Here is a 19,293-nt window from a genome sequence, read left to right on the forward strand (position 1 = left end):
CTGGGTAGGAAAGGGGGAGGGAAAACAAAAAGGAAGGGAACCAGCCTGTTATAGGTAGTAGTTTTGTTGGTAAAGGAAAGATCATTTGCTTCCCCACAGTTCATCACTGGGGAAATACATCACAAAAGCAGCCTGAGGTACAGGCTTCTGACTTCCTCAGGAAGAGGAGGAACTACCTGAGTTCAGTTCCCTGTTGCATTATACATGTCTTACTCTTTTCTGTGCCATGCTCCATAGATTTTTGGTGCTTAAACTTTGTGAAGAAATGCAACTACTGTATACTGATATCCTGATCATAACGCCAGGCTCCCTCTGCACCAGCAAGTTGAAAGAGGAGTGCGTGAAGATCCAGCCCAGCCCAGCCAACAATCTACTGCTTGACAGCTGGCCCCTGGGACCCACTGGGGACTCAAACTGGCTTCAGTGTGGTCTCGTGCTAGGCTGACAATCAACTGATTGTTGACTCTGCCTGGGACATCCTCAAGTCTGGTTTGAGACTAAGGCTGTCCTCACCAGGCTGACAATCAGCCGATTTAATTATTAAAACCCTGCGCCCCAGAGCTCTGGCTAGGCTGCCGCAGATGGGGGAAGTCAGAGGCTCCAGGCAGGGGGGAGGGAGCCAAAATACTTCCTCCACTGGGGACTTTAAAGCACCCAGGGCCTTTGATCTTCCATGCCAGGCAGCCAAGCCAGAGCTGCTGGGTAGAGGGTTTAAAGTCCCTGGCATGGAAGCTGCATCAGTAGCACTATTCAAAAGCTCTCTGTGTGGTCATGGACAGCTGGGATGATAAAAACTCCCTGGAAGTGGCACCTGCAGCTGGGGAGCAGGGAGCTTCCAGCCCCACAGGTACCACTTCCACAGGCACCCTGGGAAATTAAAAAAGCAGTTGTCCAGCTGGGGCTCCCAGCTGTATGCCCACTTTTTAAAAGGTCTAGGACACAGTGAGTCCGAGATCGGGAAGACATTCCCTGATGTCAGGCTCATGACCTCCCTCCCCCTCCATCATCTGCCTTCAAAGATCAGACAGTCACTGGGTCCAGGACATGATGCTGTCCCTGGCCCAATCCCTCTGATCACATAGGGGATGGCTGTGTTCAGGACCCTGGGGTTGCCTCATGTTGGATCCCTACACTCAACTAAGTGTGGGGATCTGTCATGGGTCATCCCTAAAATGACACACCTTCAATTTAAAGGTGCAATAGAAACAAGCCACAAAGATGTTCCACGTTATATACGGAATATCTTTTGGCCTGTTTGCTATATTATCACACCATAAGTTGGCTTGATAACAACTTGTGGCCAGGTTCCAATTTATGGTGCTATTAACATCATTGGCAGTCCCCCAACATGAGGATGATAGTCTTCCAGTAAATAGGGATGTCACTGGCGAGTCCACAGATGACAAAAAGACAGCCTAACTGAGATGCACGTTTGACTGTTGACGTAGCAAATAGTTACAAGAAAAGATCTTAGTGATGTTGGGACACAGCCTTTTCCCTTTGTTTCTCCTGTCTATCCACTTCCATAGCGAGGTAAATTTGCTCAAACTGATCAGCGCTTTGTCATACATCATGGCAACACTAGGGACGATTCAGTGCTTGATTCTCACAAGTATTGATGTTAATATTGCATTTTTTTCAAAACGGCCTTCAAGGTGTCCTAGAATCTCTTCATTTGCCCATTTCTAGAGCAGTGACCATCCCTGAGTTGGGAGTACAAGACCTGTTTTGGGAGTTGGTTGTGAGGCATCCTTATGACATGTCCTGGCCAATGGAACTGGTGCTGTATAAACATGGCTTCAATGCTGGTGGTGTTTGCTTGAGCCAGAACACTAGGATTCATTCTTCTGGTTTTTTAGTTGATGTAGAGAGTTTTCCAAAGACAACACCTTAGAGGTATGGCTTCTCGTATGCTTGGCCCATAGATAACTATGGCTGTGCTAAAGAATCTATACATATCATGGCTGTCAGCAGACTTTTGAATCTCTTTTGCTTTGTCGTTCCAGCACTTGTTCTTTCACTCTTGAATTTTCCTCTGGGTCTTGGGATTAACGTAGCACTAAAAGGCATTTTTTTTTTTTTTTTTTTTTTTTTTTTTTTTACACACGCTTGTTCCACAGTGCTGGGTGCTTTTAAAAAAGTGCCTAGCACTGCGGCACATGCAGTTGCACAAGTGTCAAAACGCGCATCAGTGCTGAGAAAATGGTGGCGGTGCACTTCTGAACTAAAACATCTCTGATGTGTTTTAGTTCAAAAGTGCACCACCACCATTTTCTGTGCACTGATCCACATTTCGCCACTTGTGCAACCGCATGTGGAGCAGTGCAGTGCACACCAGCTTGCATGCAGAGTAGACTTTATTAATTGAATTTGCTCTGACCCACTGGATCCCTAGTGTATTGTGGGACAAATAGGTATGTTTATAAATGACTAAGCTGGTGATAAAGCCTCCCAAGAATTGCAATCTGGACATGGTGGAGGTGACGTGTTACCAATGACCTTCACAGAAAAGCTGCTTGGAGTGTCACACTCCTGGTAAGATGACCCATGGTGGCAAACTAATAGTGATTAAAAAAAAAAAATTGTCCTCAATGGTGGAACAGGCAGATGAAGAAAGAATACTTCATAATGGGTGTAAAGGTGGATGAAGGCTGCAGTGTAATAGAAACTTCAAGCTGTCTAGGTTTCCATCAGATTAAGGTTTCTCCCAGCAAAGTATCATGCGATTGCTGATGTACAATGGCATCCCCACTTTAGAAAATGACACACACAGGCATCTTCCTTCAATGGCAAATCCTATAGCAATGGGCATGTGGCCACAAGGGCAGGTGCTAGTGATAACTGGAAGCACCTAGTCATGGACCGACACAAGTGATGATTGTATGATAGTCATGTTGTGCTTGGAACTGAGACAGGTGCAACTTGGCAGATGCAATCATGACTGAACAGGCCTATTTAGAGTCCAATCTACTCACCCCATATTGGGAGGGGGCTAGAAAAGGTGCCCTAAACAGTCTGTCTCATGTCAGCTGACTGGAAAGTTGCATCCAGTGGGATCATTCCATCTACTATCCAAATCAAATAATGAAGTTTACAACTTGGAATGTCTGCACCATCATGGACAGTCCTAACAGCAACCAACTAGTGTGAAGGATACCACTTATGGACACAGATCTTGAATGATTTGATTTCTGTACTTAAGGAGACCAGATGTGCAGGAAGAGACCAGCTCACAGAGGCTGGCAGTGGCCATAATTTTTTTTTTTTGGGTGGGGGAGAGGGTAGGGGGGAAAGAAAAGCAAGACAGACATATCCACAGGTTTTGCTATCAAGACCAAGACTGTTACACAGAAGTCAGAATGTCTGGTTGGCATCAATGAGTATGTCATGACTCGTTGCCTTCAAATGATGAACAGACAACATGCAGCAGTCATTAGTGCATATACCCTGACCCTTGATGAAGATGACAAAACCCCAAAATTCTATTCTATTCAACCAAGTCCTATAATCTGTCCCAAAAGAAGATCACAGAATCACAGAAAGTTAGGGTTGGAAGGGACTTCAGGAGGTCATCTAGTCCAACCCCTGCTCAAAGCAGGACCATCCCCAGCTAAGATGAGATCATTCTTCTTGGCGATTTCAATGCTACAGTGGACCAGCATTTTGTACAATGGAAAGGAACAGGAAGGGGTGGGGAAAGTCAGTTAAAATGGAATTCTTCTCCTGAGCAAGCATTTGAGATGTGATTTCATCATCATAAACTTCTTATTCCACCAAAGCAAAGTTACACTCTGCCCATTCATATAGCCCCAAAATGACATAAAAGAAGCGACCAAGGAAGAGGTTCAATACAGAGTACTTGAAAGACCTTGCTAAAAGCAGTCATCTTCAGGAGTGCTTCAGTGAGCAACTCTGACCTTCTTCCTGATGATCTTGGCATCACTGATCAAAAGGAGAGCCTCAAAAAGGCATCCAAGAGGAATGTGAAGAATATCTAGGCTTCTGCACAAATAAACACCAGGACATCTGATTTGATGAGAATGATACAGAAATTCAAGCTTTCATTGACAGTAAAAGGAGAGCCTTTAACGCCTGGAAGAATGACATCTACTCTAAACAGGACATCAACTCTAAACAGAAGCCAAGACATTTATCAGTGTGATTAATCACCTTAATCACATTTTAAATGTAACATGTACCAGGGCCCTGATTGTCTACACTCTGTCCAAATACAACTGAGTGATTTGGGGCAGACTGAAGCAGAATTTTCCCTTATGTTAAATTCTTTCAGTACATACATTAAAAAAATCTCTCTTTTTAATGTAAGATTTTTCTGTGCTTGAACAGGTGGATTTATTTTCATGGGAACCCTTGTTAGAAAGGTGAAAAGCAAGAGATTTGCTTTGTTAGTCCCAAAGTACCTAGAGAGTATATGACAGCTCCCGTGTGTCAGATTTAAAGGGTTTCATATTCCTTGTCAGTCAATTCTGACTGTTGATAAGATCTGGCATACATTCACCTGCTGAGCAGCAGATTATTTACTGTTTGTGACAGCCTCATTTAAACCACTTCATGTTCATCTAAAAGCATATCAGTCTTCTCTTCTAAGCTTCCATAAAGATGCCAGTTCCTTATCATCAGTTGCAATTAAACATTTATTCATATAAAATCAAGTGTACATACAGGATACAGTTTGCTCTTAAGAGCCCATTTTCTGGAACTTAATACGTGCCTACTTCCCCATTGCTTGCTGTACAGAACATGTACACAGTATACCATGGTTACAGAGTGATATTTTATGAACACAAATATAGAAAATTTGGCAGAAGAGGTTCAAGACTGACTTTTCAAGTATGAGTGAACAACAAACAATGCACAGAACAGGGCTCTTTCAAGCTGGCATGAAAATCTTTTCAAACAAAACCTGAACATTATTGCTGTTGCTTGTGTCCGGTGGTGCAGTTTGTAGAAGGGACACAGTGCAACAGACATCCTGTAATATACAAGGAAACTTCTTTTGTCTCCATCAGGCATTAAACTTCCTGGACCCAACATTTTTATTTGCTAATTCTGATTTTAGCCAGGCTTAAAAATAAAAATGCTCTCAAATTAAAAATGTAATTTAAAAAAAGACAGGTCTTACTCATGCAGCTTGTGCTTTGACCAAAATTGCGCAAGCAAGTTTAGGCTAGTATATAGCCTCTAGTACCTTGAAATGAGATATGCATTTAAATAAAACTTTCATTTCCAAATACATGTAAGAATGTAACTTAAGGAAGACTTACCACTGACAGCTTTTTCATAATTTTTCCCCAGGTTTATTAAGTTCCTTAGCCCCGGGTTGAACTGTTCCATAACATTCTAATGAAAAGAAAAGTCAGGTTATAAAAAAAAGAAAGCGATACTGGTATTTCAGATGTATGATACTGATGTTGAAAAGCTGCCTTGTGGATGTCTGAACGCTGTAATGGATTTCTTTGAAGGTGAGCATGGGATTAATGTGTGTGTTTAGGGGAGAGGTGGGGTGGGATGAAGGGGAAAGGAGGTGAAAGGAAAATTATCCTCTGCCCTGTGTGGGTAGAACACATCCTATTTCAGTGGAATACTACCTGCTGAAAACCTGATGCATCTCAAGGTCATCTTCAGCCTCAGAAATAATCATTGTATATATTTAAGACCAGGAGTCATACAGATCCATTTTTAATAAAGGATGAGGAAGGAGTAGGGAGAGTTAGGAATGAAGAGTTCCCTTTTCTCCAGTGCTACCTGCATATTTCATATCAAAGTGAGAGAATGCAGGCTCTTGTTCAGAATTTGGATTCTCCTTCAAAAAAAATTTTAAAAACTAAAAAGTTTCAGTTTTTGGACTAGGCAGGTGCTTAGGAGGACTTAAGGTAGACAAGGTTCTTTGGGTGAACTTAACACTTTCTTAGGAGGACTTAACACTTTCCAATTAAGAATAAAGTAATGGGCTTGGTCATTTTTGTGCATCACTGCCTGGCATTTAGAGAGAGTAGTTCAGGCAATGCTTTAACTTGAAAATTCAGTGCGTTTGATAGCAAATAATGTGCTTGAACAAATAATTGCTCAAACAAGAAAATAAAGAGAAAATGAAAGCTACCAACCTCATTCAAGGAAAGAGGGGCGGGGGGGAAAGCTGTATCTGCCACTCTTGGTTGCTAATACACTTATTTTAGCTACAGCAAACAACATTTGAAATCCCGCAACACACAACACAACTGCCCTTACAACCAGCAAAGTCTGTAAACAGATGAAGTGGCAAGGATTGTGAAAAGTAGCTATATAATGCAAGAAAATAGCAATACCATTAAAAACCCCACAAAAACAAAAAACTCCACCTCATTTAGAAGTGAACCAAAGTAAAATTATGGTATGGGTTTTCAGTGTCTAACTTGAGACGTCTTAGAGGGCTGAATTTTAGAAAATGCAGTGGCAGTTCCCTGAAAATAAGGTTGATTAATGGGACTCAGAATTGGATATCAAAATTGAGGCATTTAATCACTTAAAGAAGTTGGCTTTAGTGGATAGTTGCTTCAGTGATAGGCCTAGGAATTTATTTCGTTATGGTTTTGCTGTAATTCATAGTGACATCACTTATATTTAAAAAGGAGAAAGAGATTTCACGCTAAACTTCCACTGATGCAAATTGAGAGTTATGCCTGAGCAAGTAGCATAGGATCTATTTATGTTACCCTCAGAGGGGTCATTTTAAAGACTAGCTACAACAGTACACCTCCTATTTCTTCTCCTTTGTGTAAAAAATAAAAATATAACAGTGAGCCACTGGTAAAGGTTTTTGCAATGCTTAGAATTATAAATGTTTTAAATTATAAATTTAACAGTTTTACATACAGTGCAATCTCTTACTGTGCTACTGCAGTGTTAAATCTCAAATGTCATTGGCAAAGAACAGTGACATTTACTGAAACTGTATCGCTGAAGAAATTGTGTCATTTTAAAATTGAACAATTTGAAAAGTTTGTGCATCTTACTGTAAAGCTTCATTTTTTCCAGAAGTTCTTTGAGTTAGGTTGAACAGCAGCTGTGAGCATCAGAGTATTTTACTAATGAAGTATTTTGACTTCAATTTCTATATGCTTGCTACCAGAGTAAGTCTAGTTCTCTTCTACTTAAAAATGACCTATGTTACGACAATCATATTTCTATACATGTTACTATAAATACAAGGAGAATAAATATCTTTTCATAAGCAAGCTATTTTACAAAGGGTTTAAAGATTCTGAAGGACTAAGAATAACAACAAAGACAAGACCTTCTAATATGCTCTAGAAACTACACAGTAAATTGCAGCCCTCAACACTGCATTGTAAAGTACTAACAAAAAAAAGAAAAAAACCCAGGATCATTAAATATCTGTAAGTATGCAAACTCCCTTGTTCATTCGCTATCTTTATGGCCTGAAGCACTGGACTTTTATATATTGTTCAAATAGTTGAAGATCAAGGTGTTCAAAACAGGTACCTTCTATTGGTAAGACACAAACACACACAAATACCTGAAATCTTTTACCAGTAATACTGGTACCAAACAGAAGAAATTATACATATTTTATATATACATACATCAAGAAAGTAAAAACATTTGATCAGTTGCTTGATAAATGCTTTCAACTTTATCCGGCTGCAAGTTTAAGCAATATCTATCAGCAAGCCACCACATTAGTACAGATTAGAAGCAACGAGACAAATAGATATTGTCTTTCCTTTCCCCTTTCCAGTAATGTGAAATAATTTTATTTAACAGACACACATACATGCATGTGTGCACACATGCAATGATAGAATATTTTGCACAGACTAGGTCCAAATCTCTTATTACCAATTAATATAAGATGACAATATTGACTTGCCATTGCCTTCTTTTTAATGGGACCATGAAACTTCTTCCCTTGAGCAAGTAACACATAATCAAGAGATCTACATTTAATATTGTTAAATTTCAAACTTTTTCTAGGCATCTAACCTTCAATTTCCAGGCAATAATATTGAAAAATTTGTGATCCGACAACTATAGTGCCATTACTTTAGAACTGCCTTGACACCTTTCAACTTGGCTTTCAAATTGAAAGACTGAACTAGCTTCACTGTCTGTCCTTCTGGATGGATAGGAGAAAAAAAAAAAAAAAAAAAGATGGCTTTTGGCTTCTTCCATCAGCAGACTTCAGATTTTATTGATTTACCTACAGATGTTGGTAGATAGACAAGACTGGGAGTATAGTGGGTCCACTAACATACAGAAAGTTATCAAGAAGATTTTTACTACACCATATCTGCCCAGTAAGGCTAGTGAGAAAGTGAATGAGAGAATTTATGTGGCAGTGCTGTAACACAAGCAATTCATAGATATTTTCTCCATGAGACTTAGAAGTTTCTGGAAGTCTCCCACCCCATGCAATGCCACAGAAGATGACTGTTAGCAGAGGTACTATGCACAGTTTTTAGATCTGGAGGTCCAAGTATCCCCCTTGGAAAGCCCACTTCTTGGGAGTTTGCTTTTCTAAATCAACAAATAGCTGACCTTCAAGGTACAGTAGGTCATCCGTTTTCCTCAGGTTTTTGCCAGACTTGGGAATTTAACTGTCTGCACTCAACATTGTTGCAGATACCTGGCCCTTCTGCAGTGAGGGAAGCGCAGATGCAGCAGAGGGGAATGCTGCAGAGGGGACGAGTGACATGGCACAGTTCTGTGCCACTGAATCCCCCATGCTGAATTGGCCCTTTCCAGGCTGAATCTGGCTCAGGCTACATCCCTGCTAGAGGAAAAAAGATACAAGCTTTAATTTTTTAGACTATGCCATAATGGCAACTCATTAATTTATAAATGTCCCATATTGTTAATCTAAAGAAATGTGAAAATGAATGTGACAAAAGTCAGTTGCAACTTTTCATTAGAGTTTTATTTAAAAGTTAGTTACAACTTTGTTCTAATTTTAACAGACTTTGTTTTGATTTTAATTAGAACAAGCACAAGCAAAGTAATCTCAGAAAAAATCTCTCTTAAAAACCAAGAGAACCACTATTGGCTTTGAAAAAGACCAAGGCTCCATCTTCTTAAAAAAACACAGTTCAAAACATATAATAAGAAACAACCCCTGCTTTGAAGAGTTTAATCTAAATAGGCATGGCAAACAGAGTTGGAAAGGAAACAAAGGCACAGACAAATGAAATGACTTGCCCGTAATCACACAGCACATCAGTGCTAGAGCCCGGAGCATAATATAGCTTCCCTGTCTGCCCAGTGTCCTATACTCTGGTATCACACTGCCTCATAAATAAAATACACAACTAGAAGAGAACAGTATATCGGATCATATAGCTTTCTGATTATTTGGTTGAATGGAAAATGGGAAAACAGACAAGAATGATCTTTTTATGTAAAATACTTTAAAAAGCCAAAGCAACCTGCCTGACAGAGTTTAAGAGAAACATAATTTGGTCATTCATGAAGCAATTAAACTGTCACATAAGAGTCTATTGAAATGTGAAATGTTTAGTGTCTTCAACTTTTAAGTACGATCATTGGGAACAGATTAGGCTGGAAGCAAGAAACTGGAATTAAAAAGCAATGAATCTTGTACTCCCACTTGTTCTCTCTGTGTGTACACTCTGCAGTTCCTGCTTCTATTACAGTATAAGCAATTTTAACCTTATACACAAATTAGGGCCATTGTTGGACTTCTTCCCTGTAAATTCTCTGCTTTTTTTTATTCCCAAAACACACCTCTTCAGAACAATAGCTCAGCAGGTATGGACACAGCTAAACAACACACAGAAACCCTGCTGCTTTACATCCTGCAAACACTCCATTCAAAAATAATTGATAGATTACTGATCCACATCTAAATATACCGTATATGTGTTTTTCTGTGTTAAACTTTTACCTTTTCAAATTAATACTATTCATATTACTTTGCTTACTGATATTTATTTGGGCAAAAGTCAATTATTCCTTAGTACAGTTTTTAATAACTTCATATTAAACTGATCACACATATTGGTTTGTATTCAGAAGGACAAAAATTGCACTTAATAAAATTTTTATGGTATTCAGCATTATGTTAAAAAAGTCTTCCTGACATTTCTTTAGGTGACATTATTTAAATAGGGAGAGCCCTATATAAAAAAATATTTTTCTGTGCTAGTTTTTGCATGATCATACTATTGTTTCTTTAGCTTTGGAGAGTCTACTATTGGCTTCGATGGATAGAAGATCAAGCCCTAAACCCATTTTATGCTGATGCACCTCCACAAGTATTAAGAGAGTTACATTGGTGTAAAACAGGTTTAACAAAGTGGAAAACCAGAAACCTACTAGTGTTTATTCAAATCAGATTAGCTCTTGTGACTAATTATCTGACAGCTTGCCGACCTTTTACTGTTTAAAGGAGAAACATTTCATTCGTCAGTGTGTTTCAACAGTAAACATTTTCAGATTATGATCCTATGATCCATGAGGAAATTCTAGATCCAAGTGAAGTTTTAAGTAGACACAATGCCAACAATGGGAAAAAACATGCATTGTTTTATAGTAAGGTAAAATTTGGTTCCTGCTATGAGAGCTCAATGTATATATTTCAGTAATGTAAAACAATTATTTTACTGTTACACACTTCTGAATCTGAGGGCAATTTTACTTTGTTTTAAAAGTGAACATGGCCGGCAATTAACCTAATCCTACGGCATTTTTAAATAGGAAATATAAAACCAGCTATTTTAATTAAGCATATTTAAGTATACATTATTTTTATATTGCAGCATTAGGATCAACCAAAAATAACTCCAGTGTATGGCTGTTTACCAAACAGAACCTAGTAGTACATGTAATATTCAGGATATTTAAAAAAAAACTTTAAAAATATTCATTTAGAATGACTGCAATAGATTTTAGGACAGCATTTAGTTTTGAATCTAGTATATGTAATAGTGACACCTCACAGGGCAGGGGTAGGCAACCCCCAGGACATATGCCAGAGTGTGGTACATGAAGGCACTGTGCTTAGTGTGCGTGCCTCTGAGCAGACACCAGGGAAGGGGCGGGGGCCGTGCTGCCACAAGAAAGATCGGGCCTCTTGCAGCTCGCCTGCCATCTGCCCCTGGCACGCCAACATCTTACAAGTCAAGGTTGTGGGTGTTTTTGGCCCTCTGCCCAAAAATGTTGCTGACCCCTGTTATAGGGTTAGCATTCTTATCAAGATTTCTGAAAACTTCAAACTACAAGAGCAAAGTGTGAATAATTTGTGAAACCACTACAACGCAGAACTGGAATGACAGGAGCATAATTCAACTATCTGGGGCTTTTGATTTACTTAAATTTTAATTTTGTAAAACATGATCAGATAATATATTTACCATTTTCCCCCCTATAGTATTGCTCGTATGGAGTCACATTAACTGTTTTGGTGTTCCAACAAGTGACAGTCTATCTGGTTTCACACAATGCTGCCTACTCTCATTGCAAAACCTACTGATTTGTGGATGCAGCATCACCGGTGAATTCCAAGGGTGGGGTAATGTCATACCAGTAAGTTAGCTACAGAATTGCTGACAGTTACAGCCTTCCTCTTAGGGTATCTCCCTTGAGTCATGAGCTTTCACACCCTTACGTTGCATTCTGCACATGCCAATGTATCATGTACTCAAAACCCATGTAATACCTAAAGGACAAGAGAGCAAGGTTAAATCTTAATTCTAGGGCTAGGGACAGAAATTACACATAAACCAGTTTAAATATGTAACACAACAGAAGTTCAGTGCACATAAACCGCTTTCAAAAGGGCAGAAACTGGTTTAAGATAAATTTGGATGGATGCAGTATCAGACTTAATGGATATAGGTCAGATTGGTTTATTGAACTTCTGTCCCAGATCTCCTCCAGATTCAAGTTAATTCAGCACCCCAGCATGCTTTGTGCCTCCCCACGCCCTCCAGGTTTTGGCCTGGGTCACTGCAGACACGTGGCTGAATTTCCGGAATCAAAAGTGAATATCCTTTCACTTGTTTATCAGTCCAATAAACACAACTTAGATTAACCTGTAAAGATTGAATTGATTCAGCCTCAGGCTTTTGGACTATCTGTACTTAGTCCCAGAGTTTTTTGAGCTTTTTTATTTTAGGGTGGTATTGTAGTAATAATGTTAATGGAATTGTTTTGGGGTGTTTATTTTGCATAAGTATATTTAAAACCTTCACACAATGTGAATAAATATATAGTTAAGGACATCCAGCACATAGATACCGATGTTAAACTGCAGGGAGGGTGGAGAAGGAAGCAGCTGAGTAAAGGAAACATTGCTCCTCCCTTTCTATTTTCCAAGTTGCCCCCAAGTTGCATATCTTTTAAGACAGAGGACCAGTAGTAAGCTTTCAAGTCCCATGTCAGTTTTAACCCATCATTATGCTACACTAAATTGGCTCCTCCAGAAGCAGCATTTCTTTTTACAGATTGGGGAATACAAATACTGTAACTGTTAACTTCAGTGAAGTCACTGAGACTAGTACTTCACTGCCGTGCTCACTTGTGACCTGTCACAGCAGCATAGTGAGAGAGAGCATCTACTGCTCGGGTACCAATTGCTCTCTAGCCTGGAGTGCATGGGGCCCCACAAATTAACATTCCCTGTCTTACTCAGAAGTAACTTCACCTGTGTGGAGCTCCAAAATCCCAGTACCACCACTCTTTTATTTAAAGCTAACTTGGGTACCTGCATACTGCAGTCTGCACTGCAGACACACGCAGACTTAAACAAATGACCCCAAACAAATCACAATACTCAGTATATTCAAACAGCTCTTAGGCACCATGTCTAGATAAGTTTCAACCCTTAATCACAGTGATGGCACAGCAGGAACTCATTCCCAGGCCTGTTAGACCTAATAGGATAAGATGCCACAAACATACTAAACCTCTCAAGATACCGAAGTACAAGACATTTTATCACAGGATCAATGTTAACTTTGTATTGTCTGGCTTTTGCTGGTGGCGTCAATCCTGGTCACCGCTTTACAAGAGTATCTGTTAACGCGACATACACGTGCACACAAACAACAATAGTTTTTTAAAAACTGAGCAGATTTTAAAAATTGTATTTAGAGGGATGATATTAGTGGAAGGCCACTAAAATATATTTACATGTTGTCTGATCACTGTTAAAGGGTTTTTATTTTCTTTCCTTCTTTTCACGCTTGATTTCCAAGATGTGTGTGAAGTTGGGGAGCTGAACAGTCACTGCTGTTTTTTGCAGTACCGTCAGGAAAATATCACAAATAACCTTTGCAGGCACAGCTCTTGGGGAAGATGGGAGATCTTGTATTAGACCGACTCTGCAGACCTACTCAGTCGGTTTAATAAAAGATATCTCACCTACCCCGAGGATCCTCGCCTGCCTCTGTCCTTAGACCAACATGGCTACAACCAACCACCCGACCAATACTCATCCGCACGTCCCTCCTGCAAACCCTGACTCAAAGGCAGTAACCCTATTAGCAATAGGACTTCTTGTCTGACTAAAGGGTTTGCTGATTTGACCCTGATAGGAACTGTTAGGTCATATACACAAGACGCTGTGTCAGACGCTCGCTCTTCTGCAATTTATCTAGCTCGTCCTGTCTCTATTTACACACAAATAACCCGATACTCCTCCCAGGAGTCCATACTTTGTCCAAATTACTTCTTGGTTTTTTTTTTTTTTTTTAAAGCCGAGACAACACGACACCAAATCACCTGGGTGACTTGCCAGTGGTAAGAGTAACAAAACAAAAATGAATTAAAAATACTTCAGGCGCCCGAAAGCTTCCTAAGGACTTTCCCCCTCACGAGTAAAAGACACCGCATCTCCCCGAAGAGCCCGGCACGCGCTCGCTGCCTGCGGTGGGGGGTCCACGATGAATAAACATCCAGGAAAAGTTTTCAAACCCGTGGAAAAAAACAGCCTCTCCTCGTCTCGCCGGGCAGGACCAGGACTAACACTCCCTGGCTCCGGGGGGGGTTGGGGGAGCTGCCAGCCGCTCTCTGCTCGTGCGAGCCGCGGTCCCGGGGCTGCCCCAGCGCGGCCGGCGGAGGGGCTGTCTACACGGGGCAAACTCACCTTGTAGGTGCTCTCGGTGAGGCGGCTCACCTCCTCGGGCGCCCGGGACATGGCGGCGGCGCTGCCGGCCCCGCGCTGCTGCCCTCGCCCGAACTGTCAAACTTGTGAAACCGGCCGGCCCGGCCCCACCGACAGACGGACGGACGGACGGACCGCCCCGGGGCGGGGCCTGCGCTCGGCGCCTCGCGGGGCGGGTCGGGCGGGGCGTCCCGTCAGCCGTGGGCCGCGGGCAGTCCCCGCCGCCGCCTCCACAGGCCTGCCAGGGCCGGGCCTCAGGGGCGGGCCCGTGCTCTGGTAACGGCCGGCTCGGCAGGTCGGAGTCGGTGTGTGCACAGCAAGGGAGGAGAAACTTCTTGACAACTGGAGGGTCTGGAGCAGCCCACCCCTGCGGCGATCGTCGGAAAGCGGCTCGATGCCGTTGTCCTCTGTGGATAACGAAACCCGGCGCCTTTATGGCCTCTGTTTTTCTCCTCAACATGTCCTGATGCTCGGGCGGCCATCGTAGAGGACAGTCCCCTTGTCCTCTGGATACGAAACCTGACGCCGTTATGGCCTGTTTTTCCCTTGAAGAGAAAAACAGAGGATATAAAGGTGCCCGGTTTTGTATTGATAGAGAACAGAGGACAACCGGACTGTGCTTGAGGTGCTTATTTCTTGAAGAGAAAAACAGAAGACATAAAGGCATCTGGTTTCGTATCGATAGACGACAACCGGACTGTGCTTGGGCTGTTTATGTCCTCTGTTTTTCTCTTCAAGAAATAAACACCCCAAGCACAGTCTGGTTGTCTTCTGTTCTCTATCAATACAAAACCGGACGCCTTAATGGCCTCTGTTTTTCTCTTCAAGAAATAAAGGCATCCGGTTTCATAGCCATAGAGGACAGAGGACAACGGGACTGCCGTCTATGATGGCTGCCCGAGCATCAAGACACTCTGAACAGAAAAACGGAGGATATAAAGGCGTTGGGTTTCGTTTCAATAGAGGACAGAGTAGCAGAAAACTGGAATGTCCTCTATGATGGCCATAGGGGCAACTGGTGCCTCGGGGGGTCAGCAATCGGGGGCTCCCCCTGCAGCCGATCCAGGGGGGTTCCCCTGCAGTCGATTGCGCTATGGGGGGTGGTCCCCGTAGCCACTCTTACCGCCCAGGAAGGGGATGATCACAGGCAGTCTTGCTGTGCAGGGAGGGGGCTCCCCCTGCAGCCGATCCGGGGGGGTTCCCCTGCAGTTGATTGCACTATGGAGGGGGGGGGGGGTCCCCGTAGCCACTCTCACTGTCCAGGAAGGGGATGATCACAGCCAGTCTTGCTGTGCAGGGAGGGGGTTCCCCCGCGGCCGATCATGCCTACTTGGCGGGCTGGACCTGATGATCTTGTAAGGTCCCTTCCAGCTCCTAACAACAACTATGAAAGGAACGAGTCCACGTGAGCTGTGAGCCAGGCTAGGTAGTAATAATGTAGGTGCCATAACTAGCAGCCCTTTTGCTTTATCTAGTCCAGTGGTTCCCAACCCCAGGTTGCGACCCGAATGAGGCTCACGGGGCAATGCTGGCAGTGCCACACAGAAAAGGGGAGCCGTACTGTGTGCCAGGAGCTCCCTTGCCCCTGGACCACTGCCACGCTCCGCTCCCACCAGTGGGGTGTGGAAAAAAAGGTTGGGAACCGCCGATCTAGTCCATGGGGCAGGTCCCTGGCTGGTGTCCGTGAGCATAGTCGTCCCGGAGCTGTGCTGCCGGACGCCGCTGGAAGAGCTGGCCATGAGGACTCTGGCAGATGTTGCACTGTAATCATTTTGTGGCTGGTTTCATTGTGTCTTAAAATGAACTTGGGTCCAAATGGCCCCCGGTGCAGTCGTTGCCAGCTGACGAGCCCTGGCAGGATTGGGACCACACTGAAGCACAGACCTCAGTGCAGTCTCTGCTAGGTAACCATCAGCTGATTGTCATCTGGCTCCAGGGGCTCCAGCTAGTCCTTTGGGTTCCCAGAACCAGCTGACAACTGATCATAAGGCACCTTTGCTGTTGCAGACCAAGCCCAGGATCATGGCAAGTAGGGTGCAACTGGAGTCTGATATCTGATTCCCAAAATCACAGGTCCTGCAGTACACATGTGGCATAACTGATGGTGTAATTTTTGGGCTCACGCATCAGATCCCGTCACTTCTATAACAGAATGTCTCTTAGCAGTTTGCATTTCTTTCTTTTCCTTTCTTCTGACGGATGCATTACCACAGTGGCAAAACTCACCATCCTGCTTTAAATTCAGGACTCCTTCCAAACAGGGGCGGGCAATGATTTGGGGCAGAGGGCCGCTTACTGAGTTTTGGCAAGCCATTGAGGGCTGCAAGACAGGCAGCCCAGGGCAGATTAATATTAATTTTCTAAATTTTTTAGGGGCCCCCTCAGACCACATCCAGCCCCCGGGCCACATTTTGCTCCCCCCTGAATTAGGGGCAATGTGAATTGAGAGTACCTTTCTTGATTTTGAAAATCTTTCTTTAGGCCTCCAATGCTTACTCAGGCTACACGCTCCGTCCGACCCATTATAAGCCTCTCCTCAGTCACTATTGGCATTCAGAAAAAAGTCTTCCTATTTAGAGAATATTTGTCTTCAAATCTAAGGTCTTATTTGAATGAAGGTAAACTTGTTAAAAGGTTTCTAATTTCTACCTCCGTAAGTGTTGGGTTTCCCTCTCCTAAGTTGCCTTTTTTCTCTTTCAGTTTGTTGTGAGAGATCGCAGAAGGCATGCAATGAAAACTGGACTTAGAACAGAAATGCAAATGTTGGACTCTAACCCGGGAGGAAGCTGTTATCAGGTTTCAGTAGTTGTAAAATGAATTGTGTTCAAGCATGGCAAGGTGTTTGTGCTTTTAAACCTATGCTCTTCCGGCTTGGGAAAAAAATAGCTGCGATGACACTATCTTGAATGCAACTAAAGTCGACAGGAACAGAGGAAGGCGTTTGGGACATACCCTCCCCTATTAAAAAAACACTGTTATTTACTGTATGACTGATGGGAAAGTAAATTGATTACTATAGGAATCACCTGATAATTAATAACCTGAGATCCAGTCCAGCAGTTTCTATCCATACTGAGTGGTTCTTAGTCCAATTGAACTTAATAAGGCTATTTGTGCAAATAAGGAATAAAGAATCAGGATGCTTGTTTCTGTCTCTCTTAATATCTTTTATCTAGATTCCAAACTATTTTACAACTGGAGAATCAAATTCTGCCCAGATACTCTATTGATCATCAAGGTAGCTTAAACAATTAAAAGACACCCTACTTAGCATCTCTCCACGGTAAGAAATCACAAGCCGCCAATCTTTGAGAGCAAGACATCCAAAGAAAGCTGTAGAGGAGAAGAGGCCATGGGTTCCTTCCCTCATACTGGTCAACAGGTACATTTCAGGAAATGTGCTACATCACATAAAGGAGTGTAGAATAGTCTTGCCATGCTGTCCTTATGAATTGTGGGGCCAGTGTGAACCTTTAGCTGACTGGTTGGTATGATAGAGCCCTGGTATTTACATTTAGCAGTACTAATTTATGCTAAAGTCCATTTACGCTACTCTGACAGTGCAAGGGGTTTTAAAGCCTGAAGTGCAACTACTTTTAGCATAAAAGATAGCAATCCACATCTGACAGCCACACTATACAGAAGTTTAGGATGTTCAATACAGTATACTATGGCCAATAGGAACTACAAGGATAATTTATGCGGGCAGAATTAGAATAAGAAAATGTGTTTTTATATTTACATGTGGCATGGGCTTTTAAAATGTTATGATTCCAAGTGCAACCTCAATAAGTCTGTTGAATAATGAAGGCACTGCTATCCAGATGAAATGCAGTCAAATAGTAAAGCATTCCCTTTGGCTATTCTGTTCTTACATTCACCACTAGATTGCATTGTAGTTCAGTGATTAAAAATGTCAATGAATGCCACAGAGAGCAAAGTGCTAGCTTTGGGCACCATGGCTCAAAACTTTAGATGTTTATTCAGTATATTCATTTCTACAAAGTCCCTGCTACATTTTTAGAGACCTTATTGAAGTTGGTCTTTTACACTGGTCTTGCATTGCGATCATCACAGTAGTGTCTGTAGTCTTCATATAATCGTTTGTTTGGGTTTTTTCTGCTTGAATTTATAATCTTTGAAGAAGATAAAAATCTAATGTACTTTCTTTTTAAAAAATATTTTCAGAATGATAAAAATAAGAGGAATGAAGGTAGTGCTTTAACAAAATAAACAACACCATTTACAGAGTGGTCAAAAAGGATCAAAACCTTTTTAAAGGTAAGGAATACCTACATGGGAAAAATAGCTGGTAGGGGAGAACTCTTAAATTGGATAACAATATTTCTGTTAATCCATTAATGCACAAAGTAAGAAGAAATGGTAATAAATATTTTGGATAGTTGAAATGTTCTCTCGATTAAAGTTGTACAATCTTAGCAACAGAAACACTAAACCATGTTTATTCCAGGTATTTAGAATCTTGTTGAGAGTATAGTAACAACTTACAAAACCAACATGTTTTATGTTACTTTCTATTGGAAAAATATATTTTTAATATTAGGTGTTAACAGTTCTTACATGCTATTTTCCTTTTCATGCACAGCGGTGAGGAAAACTTTATCTCAGGTCTTACGAACATTATTTGTATATACAACATTTGAAAAGTTGACAATATCCTTCTGTTCTATTTTTGAGGTACTATAAATACCTGTGGCCTTTATAATACACTGAAGCATTGTTCTGAGTAAGTTAACCGTCCTTGTGTTTTAGGGAACAACATAAAAACCCTTTCCTGAAATCTGACAGCCTGCTTTAATTATATATTTACAGGCTATGTGTCAGAAAATCCCAAATTTACACAGCAGGGTCTTTTCAGAAATCATCAGCTGAACTTGACAGTAGAGCTTTGTTATAGCAATAATGTTGGCCTTTAGATTTCACCCTAGTTTTACGTCAGTGATGCCCTTTGACAAGTTACAGCAAGGGGAGTTTAGGTTAGATATTAGGAAAATCTTTGTTACTAGGAGGGTAGTAAAGCACTGGAACAGGCTACCCAGAGAGGTTGTGAAATCTCTCTCCTTAGAAATTTTTAAGACCTGGGTAGGCAAAGCCCTGCCAGGGATGATATAGAGGGGGATGATCCTGCT

At 41.8% G+C, this 19,293-nt stretch overlaps 1 protein-coding gene and 1 long non-coding RNA gene across 4 annotated transcripts in view; one reads left to right on the plus strand and one right to left on the minus strand.

Moving 5' to 3' along the window:
* Positions 1-19,293, minus strand: part of BAIAP2L1 (BAR/IMD domain containing adaptor protein 2 like 1) — a 105,692-nt gene that overhangs the window by 50,768 nt on the left and 35,631 nt on the right. The window contains exons 1-2 of one of the 3 annotated variants that reach the window (XM_006265279.4): positions 14,126-14,263; positions 5,286-5,361 (exon numbers count right to left, since the gene is read on the minus strand). In XM_006265279.4, the coding sequence (XP_006265341.1) occupies positions 5,286-5,361; positions 14,126-14,176 (127 nt within the window). In that variant the 5' untranslated portion in view covers positions 14,177-14,263. Of the gene's footprint in view, positions 1-5,285; positions 5,362-8,559; positions 8,632-14,125; positions 14,264-19,293 lie in introns of those variants that run through there. The other 2 variants (XM_019494673.2, XM_019494674.2) reach the window with 2 other exon arrangements.
* LOC106738340 (uncharacterized) overlaps positions 14,961-19,293 on the plus strand; it is a 35,707-nt gene continuing 31,374 nt past the window's right edge. Inside the window, exons 1-3 of the long non-coding RNA XR_002092530.2 lie at positions 14,961-16,761; positions 16,844-17,525; positions 18,332-18,424. This is a non-coding gene — a long non-coding RNA (uncharacterized LOC106738340). The remainder of the gene's footprint in view (positions 16,762-16,843; positions 17,526-18,331; positions 18,425-19,293) is intronic.

This window comes from Alligator mississippiensis, chromosome 13 (genome assembly GCF_030867095.1).
Source record: "Alligator mississippiensis isolate rAllMis1 chromosome 13, rAllMis1, whole genome shotgun sequence".
NCBI lineage: Eukaryota > Metazoa > Chordata > Crocodylia > Alligatoridae > Alligator > Alligator mississippiensis.